The 20,375-nt window shown below is 38.5% G+C and overlaps 1 protein-coding gene across 2 annotated transcripts; it reads right to left on the bottom strand.

Annotated features, from left to right (window-relative positions):
- Positions 1 to 80: 80 nt before the first annotated feature.
- On the bottom strand, positions 81 to 20,229 carry LOC109110059 (phosphatidate phosphatase LPIN2-like). Of its 2 annotated transcripts, none has more exons than XM_019123109.2 (20): positions 19,561 to 20,229; positions 13,581 to 13,781; positions 11,383 to 11,478; positions 10,924 to 11,228; positions 10,735 to 10,842; positions 10,438 to 10,564; positions 9,633 to 9,972; positions 9,226 to 9,325; positions 8,914 to 9,101; positions 8,629 to 8,722; positions 8,450 to 8,519; positions 8,239 to 8,331; positions 6,646 to 6,731; positions 6,106 to 6,256; positions 4,752 to 4,900; positions 3,680 to 3,766; positions 3,415 to 3,567; positions 2,904 to 3,018; positions 2,408 to 2,511; positions 81 to 2,216 (listed from the first exon to the last, which is right to left on the bottom strand). In XM_019123109.2, exons 2-20 carry the CDS (start codon positions 13,770 to 13,772, stop codon positions 2,069 to 2,071), a joined length of 2,706 nt encoding a protein of 901 aa, XP_018978654.1. In that variant the 5' UTR covers positions 13,773 to 13,781; positions 19,561 to 20,229; the 3' UTR covers positions 81 to 2,068. The 2 variants fall into 2 exon arrangements, with proteins under 2 accessions (XP_018978654.1, XP_018978647.1); XM_019123102.2 differs by lacking the exon at positions 19,561 to 20,229 and adding an exon at positions 16,437 to 16,586.
- Positions 20,230 to 20,375: the final 146 nt, after the last annotated feature.

Here is a 20,375-nt window from a genome sequence, read left to right as displayed (position 1 = left end):
TGAAGACTTAAGCAAAGCAATTCAATTTACATTCATTGCGACATCAACAACTTTTCAGTGCTTAAAACAGTCCACACAGCTGTATTAAATACATCTTTAATAGATCCATAAACATTGTCCAAACCATATATATATATATTTTGTTATCTATAGAACAATTATGCATTTAAAGGCATTTATGCGGGTCAAAAGCAAACCTATAAAGCAAAACCGAGAAATGCACCAATCTAAGTACAACTACAAATAAAAGCAAGTAAAATAAAAGGCATCAAAGATCAAGAGGAATGACAAAACACATTCAGCACTTACAACAGCAGTTTCAAAAAAAAGAAAGAATAGAGCCTTTTTTGTTAACATTTTTTTTTTTTTACCATTAATGTTAGTTTCATACAAGATGAGTGTGTTCATCCCACACAAGAGGTATTACTTTCATAGAAAGAATGAGATTCCTTTGTTAACAATTAACAGATTTCACTTCCAAACATCTTAACTTCAGACACAAAGTGCAACACACACATATATTAAATCCCAACAGTCAGCTGAACCATGAAATGCCCCAATTTTTCCCTAAACAATGATCTGACTTCAAGAAACAATTTGTGCTCTAATTATGTACATCTATTTTAACATCCAGCACACAGTGCTCTAAAACTTACCCTTACGAGATTTGAAAGCAACTTGAACAAAGCCCAAAGGTAGGGGCCAAGACCATAGTCACCACAGGGAGTGCACGTTACTTCAGTCGAGTCTTTCTCATCCTTCACTTGCACATCAGCTTCAATATTTTCTAAAATAAAAAAAATTCTGCTTCCTGTTGTTCAAGATCATCCACTAATAGTGAAAACCTGCAAAGTCAAGATTCGATTCAAACTGTCTAACCCAACAGAAAGCATCAGTGCATGTGTAAAACATAAATGGTCCTATTTATATTTCAAACTAAGCATGCAAAGGCCTAACAAAACGTTAAAGACCATTTCATACTATCTCACAGGCCGCAGCCTACTTAAAGGTATAACATGCCTTCATTTTGAAAGCCAATATATATACTACACTCTTCTTAACTTAATACAGATCTCTTGCCGAGGTTTACATCTAAAAGCGCTTAAATCCTTGCATTGTTCACAAAAGGCTGCTGAAAAGCTTCGAACGTTATTGCATTTCTGTCGTGAGTTAAGTGCAAGACGATCTGATATTTTTCCTTTCTTGGCTGCAGCTGAAAAAGTGCGATCGGTAAGGCGTTCTGCAGCAACCAGACGATGAAAATGTCAACAGTTGGGAAATAACAAGAAAGCCCAATTACGATGAACTCCTTGGTGTACTTTTCATACAAATCCATTTGAATGTACGAGGCCGTGCACGCTAAATCTGCTGAACTGTAAATTATGAGCTGTGTCCTCACGTGGCACAGCTCATTGTGGTATACTTTCCAGTATCTATGAGATTCAGCTCATTTCGCACCATCTGGCAGTGCATATTCAAACTGTCATACCGTCACCACATCTTAGAGGCAGTGCATGTTAATTAGTTAATTCTAACTAATGCCTTTGTATATAAATAATCTATGCTCTAAAAATGTAAATTAGTGGTTGTAAAGAATATCTTTGTTAATTACTTCGATTATGAGCATATCTGTATGCCACCTTTAACCTTACACATACCCAAACAAACAGCTGTGCATTCATCCAGCTGACCAAGAGGCCATTGGTCGTCTAACTAATACTGTAAACATTAGCCCAATAGCAATAAATTCCTTCAGAGCTGAAGCAGCCTAACTCATAGCAGCTAATCAAAATGATATAGATCAGAAATATTGTTAGAGAGCAGCACCTGGTGTTTCAGTTTGTGGGAGTTCTACCTTTAATGTGGCGCTGGGGTGTGTTTTGGTGTTTTCTCTCAAACTGGTTCACTTCAGAGGTGCTTTTGTGCAGTTCATATTTCCTAGGTGGGATAGGACGGCCACTTTATTTTTACTTTAAGCAGAGATGTGAGATGTGGAAGGGTACCGGCTAAGTGGTTCTGATGCCTGAGATGACCGTGAACGTGTAATAGATGGCCCCTCTGGGATGGTCTATAAAAGCAAGTCCTCCGCACAGATCTCAGGGATAGGTTGACGCCAGAAACAGAATGTACTGAACTCTGGGAAGCTGAAAGCTGAACTTTGTTCTTTACTCAGCAAGGGAAAGACGTGATCCACCAGCTCACTCAATCTACTGTACCTACACACAAACAGAGAAAGAGCGTAAGACAGCTAATCGAAAACACACAAAGGTGTCCTTAAACTCTCAAGAAGACCTTGAACAAAGTTCAAGAATCAGCTCTCCACCTTTGAATCAGCATAATCTTTGACAACTGAAGTCGACTTTAGAGATACTTTTATGTATAGCTGCAGATCAATGTGCCCACTTACGAGGACTTGTTGCCCTTGGTTTGCTCCTGTATGAGCTCTCCTTTGGGGTTAACCGTAAAGATTCTGCAGAGTGGCACTCCAACCTCCTTGTAGGCAAAGGCGTCCTAGAAGACACAGTCAGAAGATCAGACTTCAAGCGTCAATTTAGGACACCCTCTGCTGTTTTTTCCACCCAGTCCACAAACAAAAACATCATTCTATGTTATTTCCTGACATTAGCAATGGGTTTATGATGAAATGGATGCATTTGTGCCTGTATAAACATTCAGTGTCTTACTCCACCCAAACAATATAATTTATTCAGCTGGAAACGATCAGCAGGCTGGTCCGTAGCAGCTGGTCATGCAGTCCAAGACTGTGCGTGTAGCCTGAGGGGACAGCACTTCTAAGTTCTAAGCTTCAAACATGAATCTTCGTGCTGAGCTTTGACTCTGCTGCTGAGGTCAGTGTGCGTAAAAAACAAGCAAAAAAAAACCTTAACTGCATTCCAACTCACATTTGTTCGGTTTCCAAATGCGGCATAAAAGGGATGTTTGTTGGGCAGGAAAAGGTTCTTAATGTCAGTAAGGCATTCGATTTTGAAGATTTCTGGCTTCTTCTCAATCACCTCCCTTTCAGACAAAGAAAACATTTTGAGTAAGTAAAATATGAGAAAGTATATGTATTCTGCTTTAATGGATTTATTCATTAATTAAAACTTATTAAAGGGATAGTTCACCCCAAAACAAAAATTCTGTCATCATTTACTCACCTTCATGTCCAAATTTATATGACTGACTTACTTTTGCAGAACACAAATAAAGATATTTGGAAGAATGTTGGTAACTAAACAGTTTTGGTTAACACTGACTTCTACTGCATGGACAAAAAAAACCTATACATTTCTCAAAATATCTTCTTTTGTATTATACAGAAGAAAGAAGTACAGGATTGAATTGATATAATTATATATATAATTTTTTTTTTGGGTGAACTACCCCTTAAAAACAATGACGTTTATATAATACCTGTGAAATGCAGAGAAGAGGCTGCTGGGAGAGAGCATGAGTGGTCCACGGGGCAGGATAATGCCTCTGTCATTTACCCATTGCAGATATCCTCGCGTCATGTCTGCCATGCCAATTGCCCTTGCTGAACAGTACAGGAATTTATATCCATTTCTGGAAAAAAACAAATACCCTTTTATCAAAACTTCGTTTAAAGGCTGCTTGTGTCCTTTTAGTGAAGAAAACATGTCTTCAAGGTGGTTGAAGATTAAGAATGCAAACTCACTCAGCCACAGAGTGGTAGAGTTTAGCAATGCCCTGATGCGTCCAGTCCTTCCCAAACTGAGGCAAAATCTGCCCGAACACATCTGATCTGAAAGCACATAAACATACGGGTGAGCATGGCACGTACTAGAAAAACGAAAGACGCAAAATCCTCTAGTGCATATTTGTTCTACTTGGAAGGAAGTCCAAGTCTCATTCAACTGAGTTCCTAAATATAGCTTCTGACATTGTTTTTATTCTTAGAACTAATAGACTTGTGAAGGAGAGAGGTTTTTTTCTCAGCTTGGGCAAAACTCTGTGCCGTCTACTAATGAGGATCCTCTACCCGCTTTAGCGTTTTATCTTCGGCTCTTTCTGAGTGGCATTATGAGAGAGCAAGATTTAAATTGGCTCATTACGGTGACATCCTCCTCCTAGTCCAACCTTGGTCTAGGCGCACCCCACAGTCAGCCGCCCTGCTTCACAGCCTCAGAGAGATGTGTCTGGCAAGCGGTTCAGAGAAATAATAAGCGGCAGTCAATCTGCCCATTTGATGTTTGCCACCCACCAGCCACTGAGGGCACGAGTCTGGAGGCGGAGAGCATTCGTTTGCATAGACGCATTGATATTACAGCTGGCTTTGCAGTAATTAAAAACCAAAGACGGTGGAACGGTATCGCACTAATATTAGAGCTGTGAACTCCGTCAAACAGCCAGTAAAACTCAGGGAGACATTGTCCATTAAATGGTGCATTGTCTTCGTCGCTGAAAGCGTTAGTGGAGAGGGCTGTGATGCGAGATCATTATTAGTGGTGTTCATTATTTGCCACATACAAGAGTGCTTGTTTTGATGAAGCAGACTCTTGTCTTGATCTATAAAGCTCTTTCTGTTTTGGCAGTAAAAAACCTGGCAGTGAGTGAGTCCTTCTGCAGTAACTAATGGAAATGTTTATGAACACCTAAGCCTTTTTCCCCTCTTTCATGACTCCAATAAACTATAAAAATAAAGAACAAAGGTGGATTTTGCACAAAAACAACCCAGCACATGACTTTCATTAAAGGAAACACGTGCTGTGTGTCTGAGAAATACATACTTGGTGATGGTTCCATCGATGTCTGAGATGATGACTTTATCGTCCCAGTTCCAAAGGTAGATGGTGCCTTCACAGCGGCACGTGCCCTGGTACTGCGTTGTGATGCTGAAGGTTGCATCATTGGGTCCTTCCTTTAGTTTCAGACTAGCCTGCAAGTTAATACCAACTTATCAATGCATCTCTTAACCACTACATAACATTAATCTTAACCTGACAGTATTATATAAACTTCAGAAAATGATTTTTTGAAAATGAGTTTTTCCTTTTCAGAAATATCAGTAAATCAGTTATGGGAATTTTCTGGTATGAGAACAGTAAATTATTGGTATCATGCTATATGTGAGCAAAAAAAAGGATTACTGGTATAAGCATGTACACACTGACATACAGTACAATCATATAGCTCTGTTGGAGCTGTTTGCCGCTGCTTATAATTGTTTTTCTATGCAAACATGCACTAGACAGGTGCCTGACCATTGCGCTGCATCTCGTGCCCTAAACCCTGCCAATTATCTATAAATTGCATAGTATAGTAACTGCAGTACTATAGAAACTATTATGCATCTAATGTTTTTAAAAACAAAAAAACATTCTGTGTGACCATCCACTCACGGCCATCACTTAGAAGTAAAAACATTAAACAAAACTGGACAGATGAATCAAGGTGGATAAAGAATATGGAGCAGCTTTTAAAGGTAATTTTACTTGATCGACATAGTTTTGATGTGTGAATAGTATTTTACTGGTAAAAAGACAGAACACAGCATTTGTGCATTTACCAGAAAAAGTAATTCTGTTAATTTTACACTAACTCACCAGGATTACTGTGTAAAAGGGGATAATATCTGTATAGTTATCTAATATTAATTGACTAATTGATCTGTAATCCTTTTACTACACACTTGACTGCTGAATGCTGCAACATAAATAAAAAACCCTGAGCTTTGCTAATTAAATGATTAAAATTGTAATTTATGCAATGCAATCAGTTCATCTACACCATCATCTTCATTAATTTATAAATTCATGAATTTATTAAAAGATTTAATCTTTCTTCAATGGAAGATTTTCTGTTGCACGATTGAATCCATAGTTGCCAATAGGGGGCAGTCTAGTGCAAATCAACTGCAATATACTATCCTTTCAGTATGAGTCACAGAGCTTTTACATAATTTCCTGGAGGAAGCTTGAGGGACAGCTTTAAACAACTGCCTTTCACAGAGCTGTTGCACTACAGGCAACAGAGCTCTGGATCTTTCAGTCAAAACCACGAGCAAGTGTTGAAACTGCTTATGTAAATAATAGTTGCTGTGTGGTTTAGCATTTCTGTCTCCTGATAAAAGTGTAGACTCACAATCTGGTCGGAGGAGAGGCGCAGGGACTTGCGGTAAGCGTGAGTAGATGTGTGGCTGTGGGGCTCAGATTGGACCTTGCGCTCCATTGATGATGCGGCAGCGCTCACCTCCTTCCCCTCCTCATCGCTGGACGAGTCCCTGGTGTCCACTCTGCACTCAGAGCAAACAGGGAATTGGTGAACTAAATTTGCAATCACATCCAGATTCCTAATTTAGAATACAACAGCACCACAGAGAATGAAACAAAACAGAAAGTAGACTGGATCGTCCTGATTAACTTCTTCTGCATGAACAGGGGGAAAAAACACTGTAGTCAGCGATAAGCGGAAGGGACAAAGGTAAAACTGATACTTTTATCTTTAACTTATTTTTTACAACCAAGCTAGCTGACATAGCTAGTTTCATGCTCTTATCTATAACATTTGGTTGCATTTTATTAGTTTCATTCAAGAATAACAACCAGTCTGATTATAATCTCCATATCTTCCAAATGTGACAGGCAGGAAATGATGCTGCGTCTGTCAGGGCTTCTGACTCACTTGCGGGCATGACTTTCCATTGACAAAGTGGAGCTGCCTTCCTCCATTTGGGACTGCTTTATCTCCAGCTTTCCAGTGCTTTCTGACTATATAACAAAACAAGAGAACATTAGTACATCAGATCACACATATGTATAAAGTGCAAAAACAAATATGTGTAAACATGTCATGATTTAATTTTGTTATTGTGACTAGCTACATGATCCTATCATCCTCACATGCTGTCAGGCTATTACTGAAAATCTGATGAGCTGCCTGGCCTATTTCTAAGCTGTAAAATTCCACACCGCAGAGCGGTGCTAATTACAGACATGCCAGATGAGGGCAGCGAAGGAGCCTGATGTATGGTGTCAAAATGACGGCAGAAGCTCTAGAGACAAGTAGCGTGTTTCATCTTCTTTAAAATGAAGACTTGCCTTGGCCTTTTGTTCAGGCAATTACGTGAATGTTGATGCTTGTGTAATCAGATCTGCCCACAGAAGTCTAAAGATAAGTACTGGAATGCAGTGGGATTAAAACTTCAATAATGAAAATTACCCTGTTTTACTCACCCTCGAGCCATCCTAGCTTAGGTATAGATGACTTTCTTCTTTCAGATGAATCCAATCTGAGTTATATTAAAAATTGTCCTGGATATTCCAAGCGTTATTATTGTAGTGGGTAGGTGTTTCTCTTTAACAGTCCAAAACACGTTAAATAAAGCACGCTCAACCATAATAAAATGTGCCTCACATGGCTCCGGGGCATGAATAAAGGCCTCGTGTAGCGATTCCATGCGTTTTTATAAGAAAAATATCCAAATTTCAAATGTAATAAACACTTTTCTCTCACTTCTGCTCACTGTCGTACGCGAAAGCTCTTCCGGTGGATGACGTAGGACGCATGCGTCACGCGTGTGCCTCTGAGATAAGCAAGTCTCACGAGTTTGTTTACAGGAGTAAAAGAAGCAAAGTTTCCTTACTTTAGCAAAGGAAAACCAGTCTCCTCTTGGCTTATATTGAAATCCTCCAAAATTTTTCTTTACAAACCCTTGGTTTGTACTTCTAATTCACGACCGGCATTTTGTTTTGTTCACTCTCCGCGTTCGTCACTAATTGCGCTACGCTGACATCCTACATCATCCGCCGGAATTGCTTCAGCGTATGATGGATTGCGGAAGTGATAGAAAAGAGTTTATTTTGTTTGAAATATGGATATTTTTCTTACAGAATGCATGGATTCGCTACAGGAGGCCTTTATTCATGCCCCGGAGCCGTGTGAGAGACATTAAATTACAAATGCACACATTTGATTTAATGTGTTTTGCACTGTTGAACAGAAACACCTGCCCAACTGCAATGATAGAGCTTAGTAGTGCTAGGACAATTTTTTATATAACTCCGATTGGATTCGTTTGAAAGAATAAAGACATATACACCTAGGATGGCTTGAGGGTGAGTAAATAACAGGCTAATTTTCATTTGTGGGTGAACTAAACCTTTGGAGGTTTTGTTCCAACTCCCTAATTACAGCTCAATAAAGACCTTTAGGTTTAAAAGAAACTTTTAAAAGAAAAGTTATACAAATCTGAAGGTCACACTGCTCTGGTCTTACCTGTTTAATAGTGCTATCCGCTCTCTTTCTCCAGAACCACCAGCGGCCTGATTTCTTTGGCATCCTCTCTTTCACCCAAGCTTCCTCTGTAGCCTAAACAGAACACTGACATTAGCTATTTGACCTACTAGTACACCACAGCACAGCAAAACAAACTTTTAAGGAATTAAAAACAGCAAGTAAAAACATCCTATTGGGTAGAACAAAATACCTTGGGTAAATTCTTCTGAAATGCTTGCAAACTTAGGATCAGAGGGGCAGCCAATGTCCAATTGTAATACCTAAAATTAACAACAAAAAGGTATTTACTTTATTTACTAATGTAAGCATTTCTTCAACTTCATACAATTACATTCAGAATATTTTTGTTTCGTTTAAATTCAAACCCACCTGTTTCCTATTTTAACAACTAAATTCTGATTGTCTATGATAGCTGGATTTTCTGCAAATTCTTGATACGTGATAATATGCTCCATAAATTTTTCTAGAAACAAGCAGAAAGAGAACTTCAAAATCACTTGTATTATTCTCATTTGTAAATCTCTTCTAATAAAAGAATAAATCCATAAATGTATTGCAATAGACAGAATTAACCACAGTTTCCTGTTTCCACATCTACAGCTGTAATTTCCACACCATAATAAAGCAATGCACAAACCAGAAAGATTCAAATACCTTTGGGAATCTCTCCGTTCTCACTGAGTCCTCCACACAGAGACAGGGTGACGTCAGGGAGATCACTGGCAGAGTCAGACAGGCACTCAGTGCCACTGTCGGCCGCAGCACTGCCCACAGACTGCGGGGATTGAGAGCCTGAGTGCATCCCAGAATCCATCCAGTGCTTGGAGCCACCGTCTGAATCACTGCAAATATACATAACACATCAAGGTCACCTGACACCTGATGAAACTTGTTATGAACTGCTTTCCAAGTGCCTTAATCTAATCTTAACAGCAATATAGGTCAGATGTGCATTTCTCTTTCTACCTCTTAGGAAAGTAGCGAGCAGCAACATCAGGCTCCAGTACATTCAGGTCATCCAGGTAGATGTCCTCTGGGCCCTGGTGCTGACTCCTTTTTGGGACGCCTAAACAAATTTACAGTCAGGAAACAGTAATAATACCAGAACAGCAAGCTCTAAGGTTCTACAACAAGCTCTCTGCACTGAGGTGCTTTACCTCGACAGCACTAAATTAGATTGATTTAGGTGCACGATTTTTATTTCTAGAACACACTGATATAATCTTGTTAAACATGAATCAACCACAATTTTATTTCAACTTTATCTACTCCCACACTTCCACTATCAAATAGAGATAACGGGCACTGGCAAGCCAATCCATCAAACCGACTACAGACAGAGTCACTTAGAATGAGGTGCTTAACAGGCCCACCTTTCTTTTTGGAGGGCGAGTCAGTCTTGGGGCCAACATCTCCCAAGTCCCCAACCACATGAGCAGCAGAGGCAGCAGCTGAAGCAGCAGGAAGTCTGTTTGAAGGAGTGGAGGTCAACACTTCACTAGGCACCGTCCCCAACTCGGACTCAGTGGGAGTTTTGGGGGTCACAGGGGTGCGGGGTTCAGGCTTGACTATGGTACAGCCAGGAGTCCCTGAGGCCGGTTCTCTTTCATCTGTCTGCATGGCCTCTGAGCTCAGGATGACTCTGAAGTGAGTGTTCTCTGAAGGTGTTATGGTCACAGTCTTCGGCAGCTCCACCTTTTCCTTCTTTGAAACCTGGGAATTACATTTTTGATGAGTGGCGATGAGCTGAAATTTAATCAGACCTGTTAACTCAGTCATAGCATAAAACAGGAAATATTTTTTGCATTCTATATTCACTATATGCCCAGGCAGACTTTACAGGTTTTAAAAAGATTTTCTGTGCTGATTTTGAAAAAAACTGCAGAATGGATTTAAACATGGTAAAACGTGTTCATTTATTAAACAAACATTATGAACATGATGAAAGTCTTTCAAACGATTTCTGAAACTTTGTATTACTAGCATTTCTTGTGTTTATTGCCTCTTGATGATCTCATCTGTAAGTCACTTAGGACAAAAGTGTCTGCTAAATGAATACATGATGTAATCATGAAGGATGAACATTCAGATACCATATATATCTACAGTATTTCCTTAATGTGAATGAAATAAATACAAATAAATGGCATGAAATTCACAATAACATTGGTAATTTACCCTGGTAGATTCTGGAAACTCTCCCCATGTCCACTGCATGTGTGACTCCATTTTGAGCAGGCTCTCTGAAGGCCGTACGACCAGTTCAGAGTCACTCTTGGGAGAAAAGGCCTCTGACATGGCATGACTGCTCAAAATACAATAACAAACAGCAACTCATGAACTAAGACAAAAGTTAATGTGAAAATTAACAGAGTCTTCAATTCTTAAAACATATTTTTGGAAGATCCCCAATATGATAAGTATCAAAAACATATCTTAAAGTGCGCATGAGAGAGATATTAAGCATACACAAACCTATCTGTTGGAGACCAATCTCCATCAGAATAAGGGTAGTTGTCCAAAGAATGACGAACTGTTGGTAACTTGGGTTCAACTTCTCTAACTGTATTAATTGAAGATGTTCTGAAAGACAGATTTTCCTTTAAATCAAATGTTCGCTCCATCAGATACAAGTATATCCGATGTGGATGCATCAGTTGGTACCTGGTGTTGGAAGCAGGGTCCTCATCGGAACTCAGGTCCATCTCAAATATATCATCTGTTGAAGGGGTCGAGCTCATGACGGCAGGAGGGGTCAGCTCCTCTCGACGTGGGTCACCTTTATGCTTCTTTCTCCGTTTCTTCTTCTTCTTGGCTGCCCCAGTGCTGGCTACAGGGGGATCAGGAGGGTCCTCGGGGTCTAGTGGATCATCATCCAGGTTCTGACTTGACCTGTGATCACCTCCGATCCAAAATAGGTGACTCTCAGTGGGGATGGGGGAGGTAGCCAGGTGAGCTGGTACAATCTCCTACAAAAAAAAAAAATCATTAATGCATGGCAGATTGACTGTTTTGCAATGCTAATGTTTTTTAAACAAAATGCCCTTTTCATACTGAAATATGAAGATTTTTGGTGCAGTCAGTCAAGTGAGTGACAATACCTGTGAACAAGAGGACACTTACGTTCTGCTCTTCAGTTTCCTGCACAAAAAAGGCTTCTCCATTATCTCCCAGCTTCATATGGAGATCCACAGGCTCCCCGTTGATCTCTATGTCAATCTGAAGGAGTTGCAGATGATTCATGTAAAACACAACCTTAATATAGAAGCCACCACCAGATGTAGCTTCAAACTTTCAATAAAGTTACACACCATAACTTATGGTATGATCTGTGTGCGTTTCATAATTATCCAACACCACGATTCTAAATCAAATGTCTGACCTTTGCAATGTCCCTTTTTATTTTATTAAAAATATCTATGTACGGTATATGTGTTAGATGACCTTAAAAAGCCAATATCTGTTGACATTTACCCTGCGATTCCCTTCTGAACTCATGACTTTTCACCCTGCACGTCCAATATGAGACTAACAGCAGGTTTACTCTCCTGTCCACCAATGAAGTTTTAATCGTTTGAGACACAATACCTGTTGAGGGGGATCTAGCCACCAAAACATAATTAGCAAATTTGTGCCGCTCTGAAAGCACTGCAGCCAGCTGACCTGCAAAGAGGATCGCATCACACACCTGATACCACGACCCGGCACAACTGCAGCTTGATATTGAGCTGTCTCAGAGTCTCAGATGACATCCACAGAAACATTATCCTTCATAGGACCTCCAAGGTAATACAGATTTATTTCCCAGTGTTCTGTGTTTTTTAGTTTTCTCACAACTGTTTCTTTGGACTGCTCTTATACCAACTCGTTTTGTCTATCCAGGGGCCTCTGAATCTCAGCTTCAGGGTTGCTGGGTGTTTTATGCGTGCAGAGTAATGGGCCAGAATTTTGATGTCGGTATAAATCATGACCCTGGGTAAATGTTGAACGGAGAGCTCACTTACATGCGTGCTCGTGGACAACAAGATCTGGATTTCATTTCACAGCATAGCAAGAAGAGAGGGACGGATGTTGTTCTGACTCTTAATGACTGTTTTGTATCAGCAATCTAATTTGTTTACTTTAACAATCCAGATCCATTTCATAATGGTGGTAAGAAAGGCCAACTGTCTCTTATCTGCACTGTGGGCGAATGTTACACCACACTCTCTGACAGAAACTCACGCAAAAAACTGGGATTAAAAATGGCCAAGATAAGCTTGAAACACTTTTCAAAGGTTGTTGAAGCGAATCTACTGCCATCTCCCAATCACAGAGACAACCTTGACAAAACTCTCACTCCTCTGCCTCCATTTCCTATCTCTTTTTAGTCAGAGAAACCTGTTGCCATAGCGACCACTTCTTTTTAAACCTCTTCACACATCCTGTAGATAGTGAGAACTGCTCCATCCCCCATTCACTGCTGTTTCTCATGCACACTGGTAAATGTTTTATGCTAAACACTGTAACACATTCTGTCTGTGTACTATAGATGACTGAAAACATCCGAATGGCTTCAACATGACCGGAATGCTTTCAGATATGTTATTTATTGCCTATAATCTTGTTATTTACTGCTGGAGATAAATACATAGACTATCACAGAATGAACAGTTTCAAAATTAAAAAAATCTCACTGATCATGTCTACAGCCCATTTCCTATTTTTCATGATTTTACTGTTTAAATGAGAAGAATTTAACATACCACTTTCGAAATCACACGGTAATAGATAAATAATGATTTTCCTGTTTTTCCATTCGACCATTTATTTAGCATATTCTGTCAATGCTCTAGGTCTGTTTACATGCAGTACCCTCTGCTGGAATCTTCTGTCACGAACATGCCAGCAAAGACACATGTTTATAGAGCTGCTACAAAGGCACAGGCCTGCATACGCATTGTTGAGTGTTTTCAAATGAACCACCGCAGACATGCACAGATGAAGGCATATTTGAAGACAGCAGAATCATGAGGACATTTGTGGATTCAAGCTAAGCTTCTTTGATCGTACTTGTGTTAGCTTTTTCATCCAGTCATTATGGTGCAAGTTTAATGCTGCCATAGGCTCCAGACTGGAAAGCAGAAAAGCAAATATTGTCCAAAGCTCAGATCAATTATATTGATAGTGACTTGTCTGTGGATTTATTTATTCTGTGTTTTGAAAAGTTTTCTGAAACTCAGTTGCTTGATAAAAATCTATATGCCTTGGACTTGTTGATGACACTCACAATTTATCTTCATGTTTTAATTAGAAATTTCTATTTGCACTTCAACACTCACCACTTTCTCTTTGGAGCGCAGCACACCCAGTTTTCCGAAGCGCACATGGAAAGGGGAGCATTGGTAGGTGCCGTCCTTCTGCCGGACCACCACTACATCGATGCAGCCTGAAAGCGTGGCCTGGTTAATGCCCTTATACAGCTCCTTCATGGTCACCAGTACCTGACCGGCCAACTGCCCCACGTAATTCATGGTGTCCGCCTAAGAAGAGGAACAGAAAGCAAAACAAACTTAACCTTAAGACATCACACAGCAAACAAGAACTACCCTTTTTTTTATCTTTCCCATTGTATTTGCATATGGCAAATGTGGCACGATCTCCCCTTAACTCATAGTAAAAGTGAAATTCTCTGAAATGAAAAGTGAAATGAAAAAGTTCTCTTTGGCTGCCTGCCTTTTTAAAACTGTTATCAGCAGACCAGCAGACGGCTTAATGATGTTTCACAAGTGGTGGTCTGAATGTGCTCCAACATTACTGTCCAATAGGTGAGCAAAGAGAGCAAATTCACAGGGACACAGGATGAACAAAATAAATAAATAAATAAAAATGTATTTATGTTTCCTGATATACTTTGAATGTGAAGATCAATGCACATTTTTGTGGAATTGCTGGCATTCTTTTAGTACCTGTTTAACAAGTATAAAAGACCACAGCAGGATATGGTTGCACAAGCGGTTGCAAATTTAAGAAAACTGACTGACATGTTTATCTATGATAGCAAATTATTCAAAAAACAAAAAACATCCGGTCTAAAATTAAGGTTGATGCCCAGGGTATGAGACGACATGCTAAATGAATCCCCAGCAGACTAGTGAAGTTCACAGAAACGCTATTTCTGGAATTAATTATTATGCTAATGACAATGAGTAATTCTGATTTAACAACATGGCTTTTAGTCTTTATGAGGTCTAACAATGTGAAAACAGGCAAGTTATTTTTAAACATCAGATCAAGGAAACCACAAGATTAAATACTGTCACAGCTTGTATAAAATGCCTGGGGGGAAAGGCAAATAGCTAAAGCAGAGCATTCTCTCTAACAATAGGGGCAGCCAAAAAGGTCTTTACAGACTTTGCACCCATGGCTAACCTACTTTTTCCCCAGCACAAGAGTCACTATTTACATGAACCCTTTTCTCTGAACCATTCACACATGCAGTTGCTTTAAAGGAGAGAAAGAAAAGGGATATGCAAAAAAGCTGAGCACAGCATAACAATAAATAACATTTACATTTATGCATTTAGCAGACGCTTTTATCCAAAGCGACTTACAGTGCATTCAGGATATACTTTTTTTTTTTAACAGTATGTGAAACACTTGTGAAACAATATGTGAAACACACAGTATGTGAAACACTTGGCCTAACAGGAAGTGCATTTAAAGTATAATATACAACATGCAGCACATTATTGTAAAAAATGGCAGCATAGAGTAAGCTTTATATTCACAAGAGTACTTTGTGTGCAAAATTGGTCATATGGGGTAGAAAATAAATTGTACTAGACATAATTAATTTACGCTGATGAAAAACATTACCGTTCAAACAGTTAGGGGCAACAGCATTTTTTATGTTTTTGAAAGAAGTATGATAATGATAACATTATTTGATCCAAACTACATTAAAAAATGTTGTAACATTACAATTTAAAAACAACTGTTTTCTATTTTAATATATTTTAAAACTTAATTATTTAGAATAAAAGGGATGTTAATTTCTTTTTTTAAATTGTATTAACCTTATAATTCTGAACAGTATTATACATACATATGAGGACTGAACACTTGTTGCAAAGTGACATTTTAACTGCACAATATACTATTATTATCATAATTATTATTATGAAAATAGTGTTATTCTGCAAAACAGAACAACTGACCTCAGCCTCACAAACTATTTGTAGCGCAATTTATAGAGGACACTGTGAGCATGGGTCATAGCTGTGACACTCATATCAGCGATCTCCACATATCTAAATATTTGATTATCAGAAAACAGCCTGAACAGAACAACAAACATATGACATCCATGGTCAACCAAAACTCAGCTTACTGTGATAAGTTAAGCGCATAACTTGTGACTTAAAACTTTTAATTGCTCCAAAACAAGCCCCTGAACTGGATAGTTCAAATAACTATTAAAAGATCATTATGTAACGCCTATCTCTTTTTATAGCTTCTTTTTAAAAAAAAATGTTTTTTAAAACATAAGCTTCCAATATGAGCCCATAAGTTTTTCAAGCCTGCAATGTTTTAGCAATTAAGCAAATAAGAAGCTAGCAAATCCCATCCCAATCCTGACAATGACACTTTAGCTCAATCTAAATAAAAGGCTTAAGCCCTAACATAAGCAATTCGTTCAATTGTTTTATTGGCTAAACTGTAACTATTCTAACATCTTCATTTGTAAAATACACTGGTATGCAATCTTCAGCCACTGGCAATCAGCGTAAGGCCAAAAACTAACATAAATCTTAGACTTATATTAATCAGCTGGAAATCAAATTTTTCGTTTGCAACATTTGAAATTATTTTCTTCTCCGGTTTATATTAAAAATGTAGATAGAAGTAATTCAATGCAAAATCAGATAAAAATATAGATGTGCCGGACTATTTTTCATAAACTGTTTATAAGCTTTACCTGATAAAAGAACACGTTTTAAGGCATTTACATGACCTAACACATTGTCATGTTATTAGACATAATCAATGCAAGATTGTGCATGTAGACACTCAGTGTGTGGTAATTTATGGAGTTAATTGCTAATATTAATAATATCACTTAACTAATGGTAAACTGGACTCTTAACTCTACACCTAGATACCAATGAACTGTCTCATTCACATTTCTCACTCACCCAGGACCACGATGCCCCAAGGGGTGAGGACTCATCTTGTTCACTGTTGTCCTCCTCAGTGCAGCTGCCAGTGGCTTCTGGTTCTGCCCTAGGATGGAGTCTTTTCATCACTGTTTACCTCTGGTCTTTCCTTCCTTAGAAATAATTTCTTTACCTGTGTCATCCTAAACACTATGTCAGGTGGCCCGCCTACCTGGTCTGAGTCAATGACCTTGTATGGCATAAACATAAACTACTGTAACCTTTCTGTCACTGCATACACTTAAAAACTGAAGCTGCATTTTAGTTGTCAAATCACATCATACTAAAGAAGACCTAACAAATCAACCAACTGGGTATAAGAACTTACGCTCACCAACCAATGAGGCAAAAGTAAGAGGTCAGCAGTTCTGAAGGAGAACGTCCTACATGCTGATTCTGACAAATATTAATCTTAATTTAATTAATGATTCAACTCAGAAGATCTTCTATATAGGCATACGAGCCCACAAAGACACCCAAAAATAGAAAGTTAATATGCTACAAGCAAACTTATTCATCACAACATTACAATGTACTATATGAAAGATGGATAATTTCATTCTGAGATTTGCTTAAGAGAAACAATAAAATTATATTGTACTTGTTATATTGTACACACACATATACATACACACACACATATATATATATATATGCACCCTAATCCAAGATGTTCAAAGGTCTGTATGTTCACCTGCTCTGTTTAACTGACAAACAAGACTGAGTGTAGAATCAAATTGGTTTGTGTATCTGTGGTCTCTCCGGGAACACCTCTAATTACAGAGGGCACGTGTATTTGTCAGGTACATGTTATCAGTACTGCTGTAGATAATGAAAATATTAGGTGTAGTACAAAAAGTCTGTAATTTGCCATGACAGCACACCAAGTAGTAAAGGCTATTGACCTTTAAGGCTGCATGACTAATGCATAGTCATAACTAGCTGTACACAAAAACTCCTCTAACAGTTATTGTTAAGCTAGACTGTAATTATGAAGCAGAGAGTTCTTCACATTAAACAAGCTAACACCTGCAAGAACTTAAGGCTACTTGGGTGGGGATATCAAAATTATTAATGTACTGTGTTGCTCACACACAAAGTTGCAGGTTAAGTCCTAAAACGTGAGCAAGGAAGACATGAGTCAGTTAAAGTAATAGCTCACAAAAAAACAAAAATGTGCTTAAAACATTCAAGATGTAGACAGATTTGGGGAAATTTAGCATTACAATGCGCAGACAGATGTCCAAACAGCTGATAAGAACATCACAAAAATTCACAAGTATTTCACACACCTCCAGTTCATCAATTAACATCTTGGAAAGTGAAAAGCTGCATGTTTGTAAGAAACAAATCCATCTTTAATGCATTTTAAAAAAATGGTTGCTTCTGGCCAAAATATAGGTCCATAAGGCTCCGGTGAAAATGTCCATCTCATTTTGTCTGCTCACATCAAAATACATATTTTTTAGAACTGTTTTTGAATGTAAATGCAGTGCTTGATCTGTGCATATTTCTCTTTTTCAGTAGAGAAAGCAATATTATGGAAAGAGGACTCATATTTTAGCAGGAAGCAATGGTTTGAAGTTTAAAAAATGTCATATTAATGGATTTGTTTACTACAAACACAGATTTTCACTTTACAAAATGTTAATTGATGGACTGAAGTTGTGTTTTTATCACCTGTTTGGACTCTCAATCTGACGGCACTCATTCACTTCAGATGTAATGCTACATTTCTCAAATGTACAAACAAACAAACTCATCTACATCTTGTATGGTCTGTGGGAGAGTAAATTGTCATTTCTGGGTGAACTATTCATTTAACAAAACCACAATCTTTTTTCAATAAACCCATTGACCTCAAGCAGCACACTTTAGTCCATTTTACACCGGTGGGACGGTCAAATTATGTAATGGGAGTCATTTTGAACGAAGAATTTACTAAATGGCAGCTAACTTCTTGAACTTATGTTCAACCACCCGCTTTGCTTTATATTTCTTGTACTTTGCTGTATCATGAGATGTGAAGCAACATGCCCAGCATGAAGTCTTTCACGTACATACACTTACACTTTCAGTTCAAGTTCAGTTACAAAGGGCAAACAAGCCAGCGGAAATGAGCCGTCTTACGCATTCTCTCCTACTGTAAACAGTTATAGATTTATATCAAAGCCAAAGCAAATCTGAAATGTCAAAAATATGCACTTTAACACAATTCAGTTGCTCAAATCTGTAAACACCCTTGAGGTTTCATTTTCAGTTCTTTCATATTTAGCAGTAAACAACATGACGATTGTCAATCAGGAGAGACACAAAGCATATATAACAGCAGTGTCATACTAAGCTATTTCAAATGGTCATGTTACATAACTCAACGCTATAAAAGGTAACCCAATGTGGTTCAAAGAAAAAAGTTAACATGGTGACTTGCATTTATTGACGTTGAGACAAGTACAAGTTCAAGATAAGTTTGAGTACAGCTGTCTTTATCAGCACTTAATGCTTACTAACACTGTACAGTATAAGCCTGCTATTGCTTAACAGTCCTCACTGTTTGTTGCAGTTATAACAGCAAAACAGTTAATTTGTCAGGAAAGTAAGTGATGACTGTTGTCATTTTTCTTATTAAGGAGTCGAAAATAACTGCATTGTAACAAAATAAAATGTTCTTTTTCAATCAGCAGCCATTCATATACTAATGGTCAGTGTGCAAAACTCCTGTTGGCCAGTGCAATGACATAATGCTGCTGTGTTCAGTGAAACTGTAGCGTTTTGGATTCACACAACAACAGCAACTAAACATTCAAGTGACATTTTTAGACAAAATGTAGCATTAGCAAGCTCTAAATGAATAAATAGATAAAAATAAGTAAAATAATGACGTTATTCTTGGTTTAAACGACATGTTGGGTTACAGAGAATGTTCCTGTCAGAGCATTATCATTCTGGTTAACGTTAGCTCGACTAGCCAACCTGCTAAACTGACATTTACATCCCCATGCTATCAAATTTATGTTTGTGTCATTAAAATAGGTTTTGTATACTATTATATGGTACGTTTGACCGAAATGGTTACTCAGAAATGGTCTTGTGTAATGTTTACCTTTCAGGTGCTGCTGCTGCTGTTGTTGTTGAGATATTGGACGTTGTGTCGCCGTCTGTTTATCCGCTGCTCTCTCTCGCCGACGTTATTCATTCATTTCTGAACGAGCCTCGCTGACGCCAGTGAATATTTACACCTCTCAGCGCCGACCGGAGCCCTCCTGGTTGTCTCGTGTATCATAACAGTGGGCAGTTTTTCGGAGGGTCACTTGTACTGCTCGTCCACCGCGAACAGGTCATGCAGTGCAGCGGCTCACACACAGCGGTGGTTGGCAGTGACGACGCGACGCGACTGAGGCACTTCAAACAGAGGCCTCTCACGTGACCGCCACAGCAGAATTCCCCCGAGCGCAGTCTAGCATTCGCAGATAACCACCACAACCACTTCCTTTTAGAAGTTTGTTTGTGATTTGTTCGGCTACTTGTCAGTAAATAGCCGGTTTCATTTTCTAATCATGATTGACGTGCTTTTACTCATACACTTGATGAATGTTAACAGTACAGGTCCTTACACTCCAGGTTTGGCAGGTTTTCAAGTGAAACACATTTTCTGCCTTGCAACGGGTTATATTTATTGCATAGCACTGACTATGGGTTTTCTGATTAAGATCGGTGTCAGTTGATAAGAGCACAAAACAACAAAGCCTTAACAATAACTGATCCTGTGTTATCTATTGAACCTACACAGATTAAATTGCCTTGCAACAGTGCCAACTGACTTTACTATTTTTATATGTTTACATATAAAGACACAAAATGCATTAAGCAAGATTCAGCAGACATACAACAATAAATCATAAAACTACAAATGAGATT

This window comes from Cyprinus carpio, chromosome B2 (genome assembly GCF_018340385.1).
Source record: "Cyprinus carpio isolate SPL01 chromosome B2, ASM1834038v1, whole genome shotgun sequence".
Classification (NCBI taxonomy): Eukaryota; Metazoa; Chordata; class Actinopteri; order Cypriniformes; family Cyprinidae; genus Cyprinus; species Cyprinus carpio.
This window is presented reverse-complemented; position numbering and strand designations above follow the sequence as displayed.

Excerpts from the sequence above, each read along its gene's own strand:
- LOC109110059 (XM_019123102.2), bottom strand. The coding sequence starts at position 16,544 with ATGAAAAGACTCCATCCTAGGGCAGAACCAGAAGCCACTGGCAGCTGC. Across the intron at positions 11,229-11,382 it reads AGGAAACTGAAGAGCAGAAC|GAGATTGTACCAGCTCACCT; the intron begins GTAAGTGTCCTC and ends TTTTTTTTGTAG. Across the intron at positions 9,973-10,437 it reads AGTTTCCAGAATCTACCAGG|GTTTCAAAGAAGGAAAAGGT; the intron begins GTAAATTACCAA and ends TGTAATTCCCAG.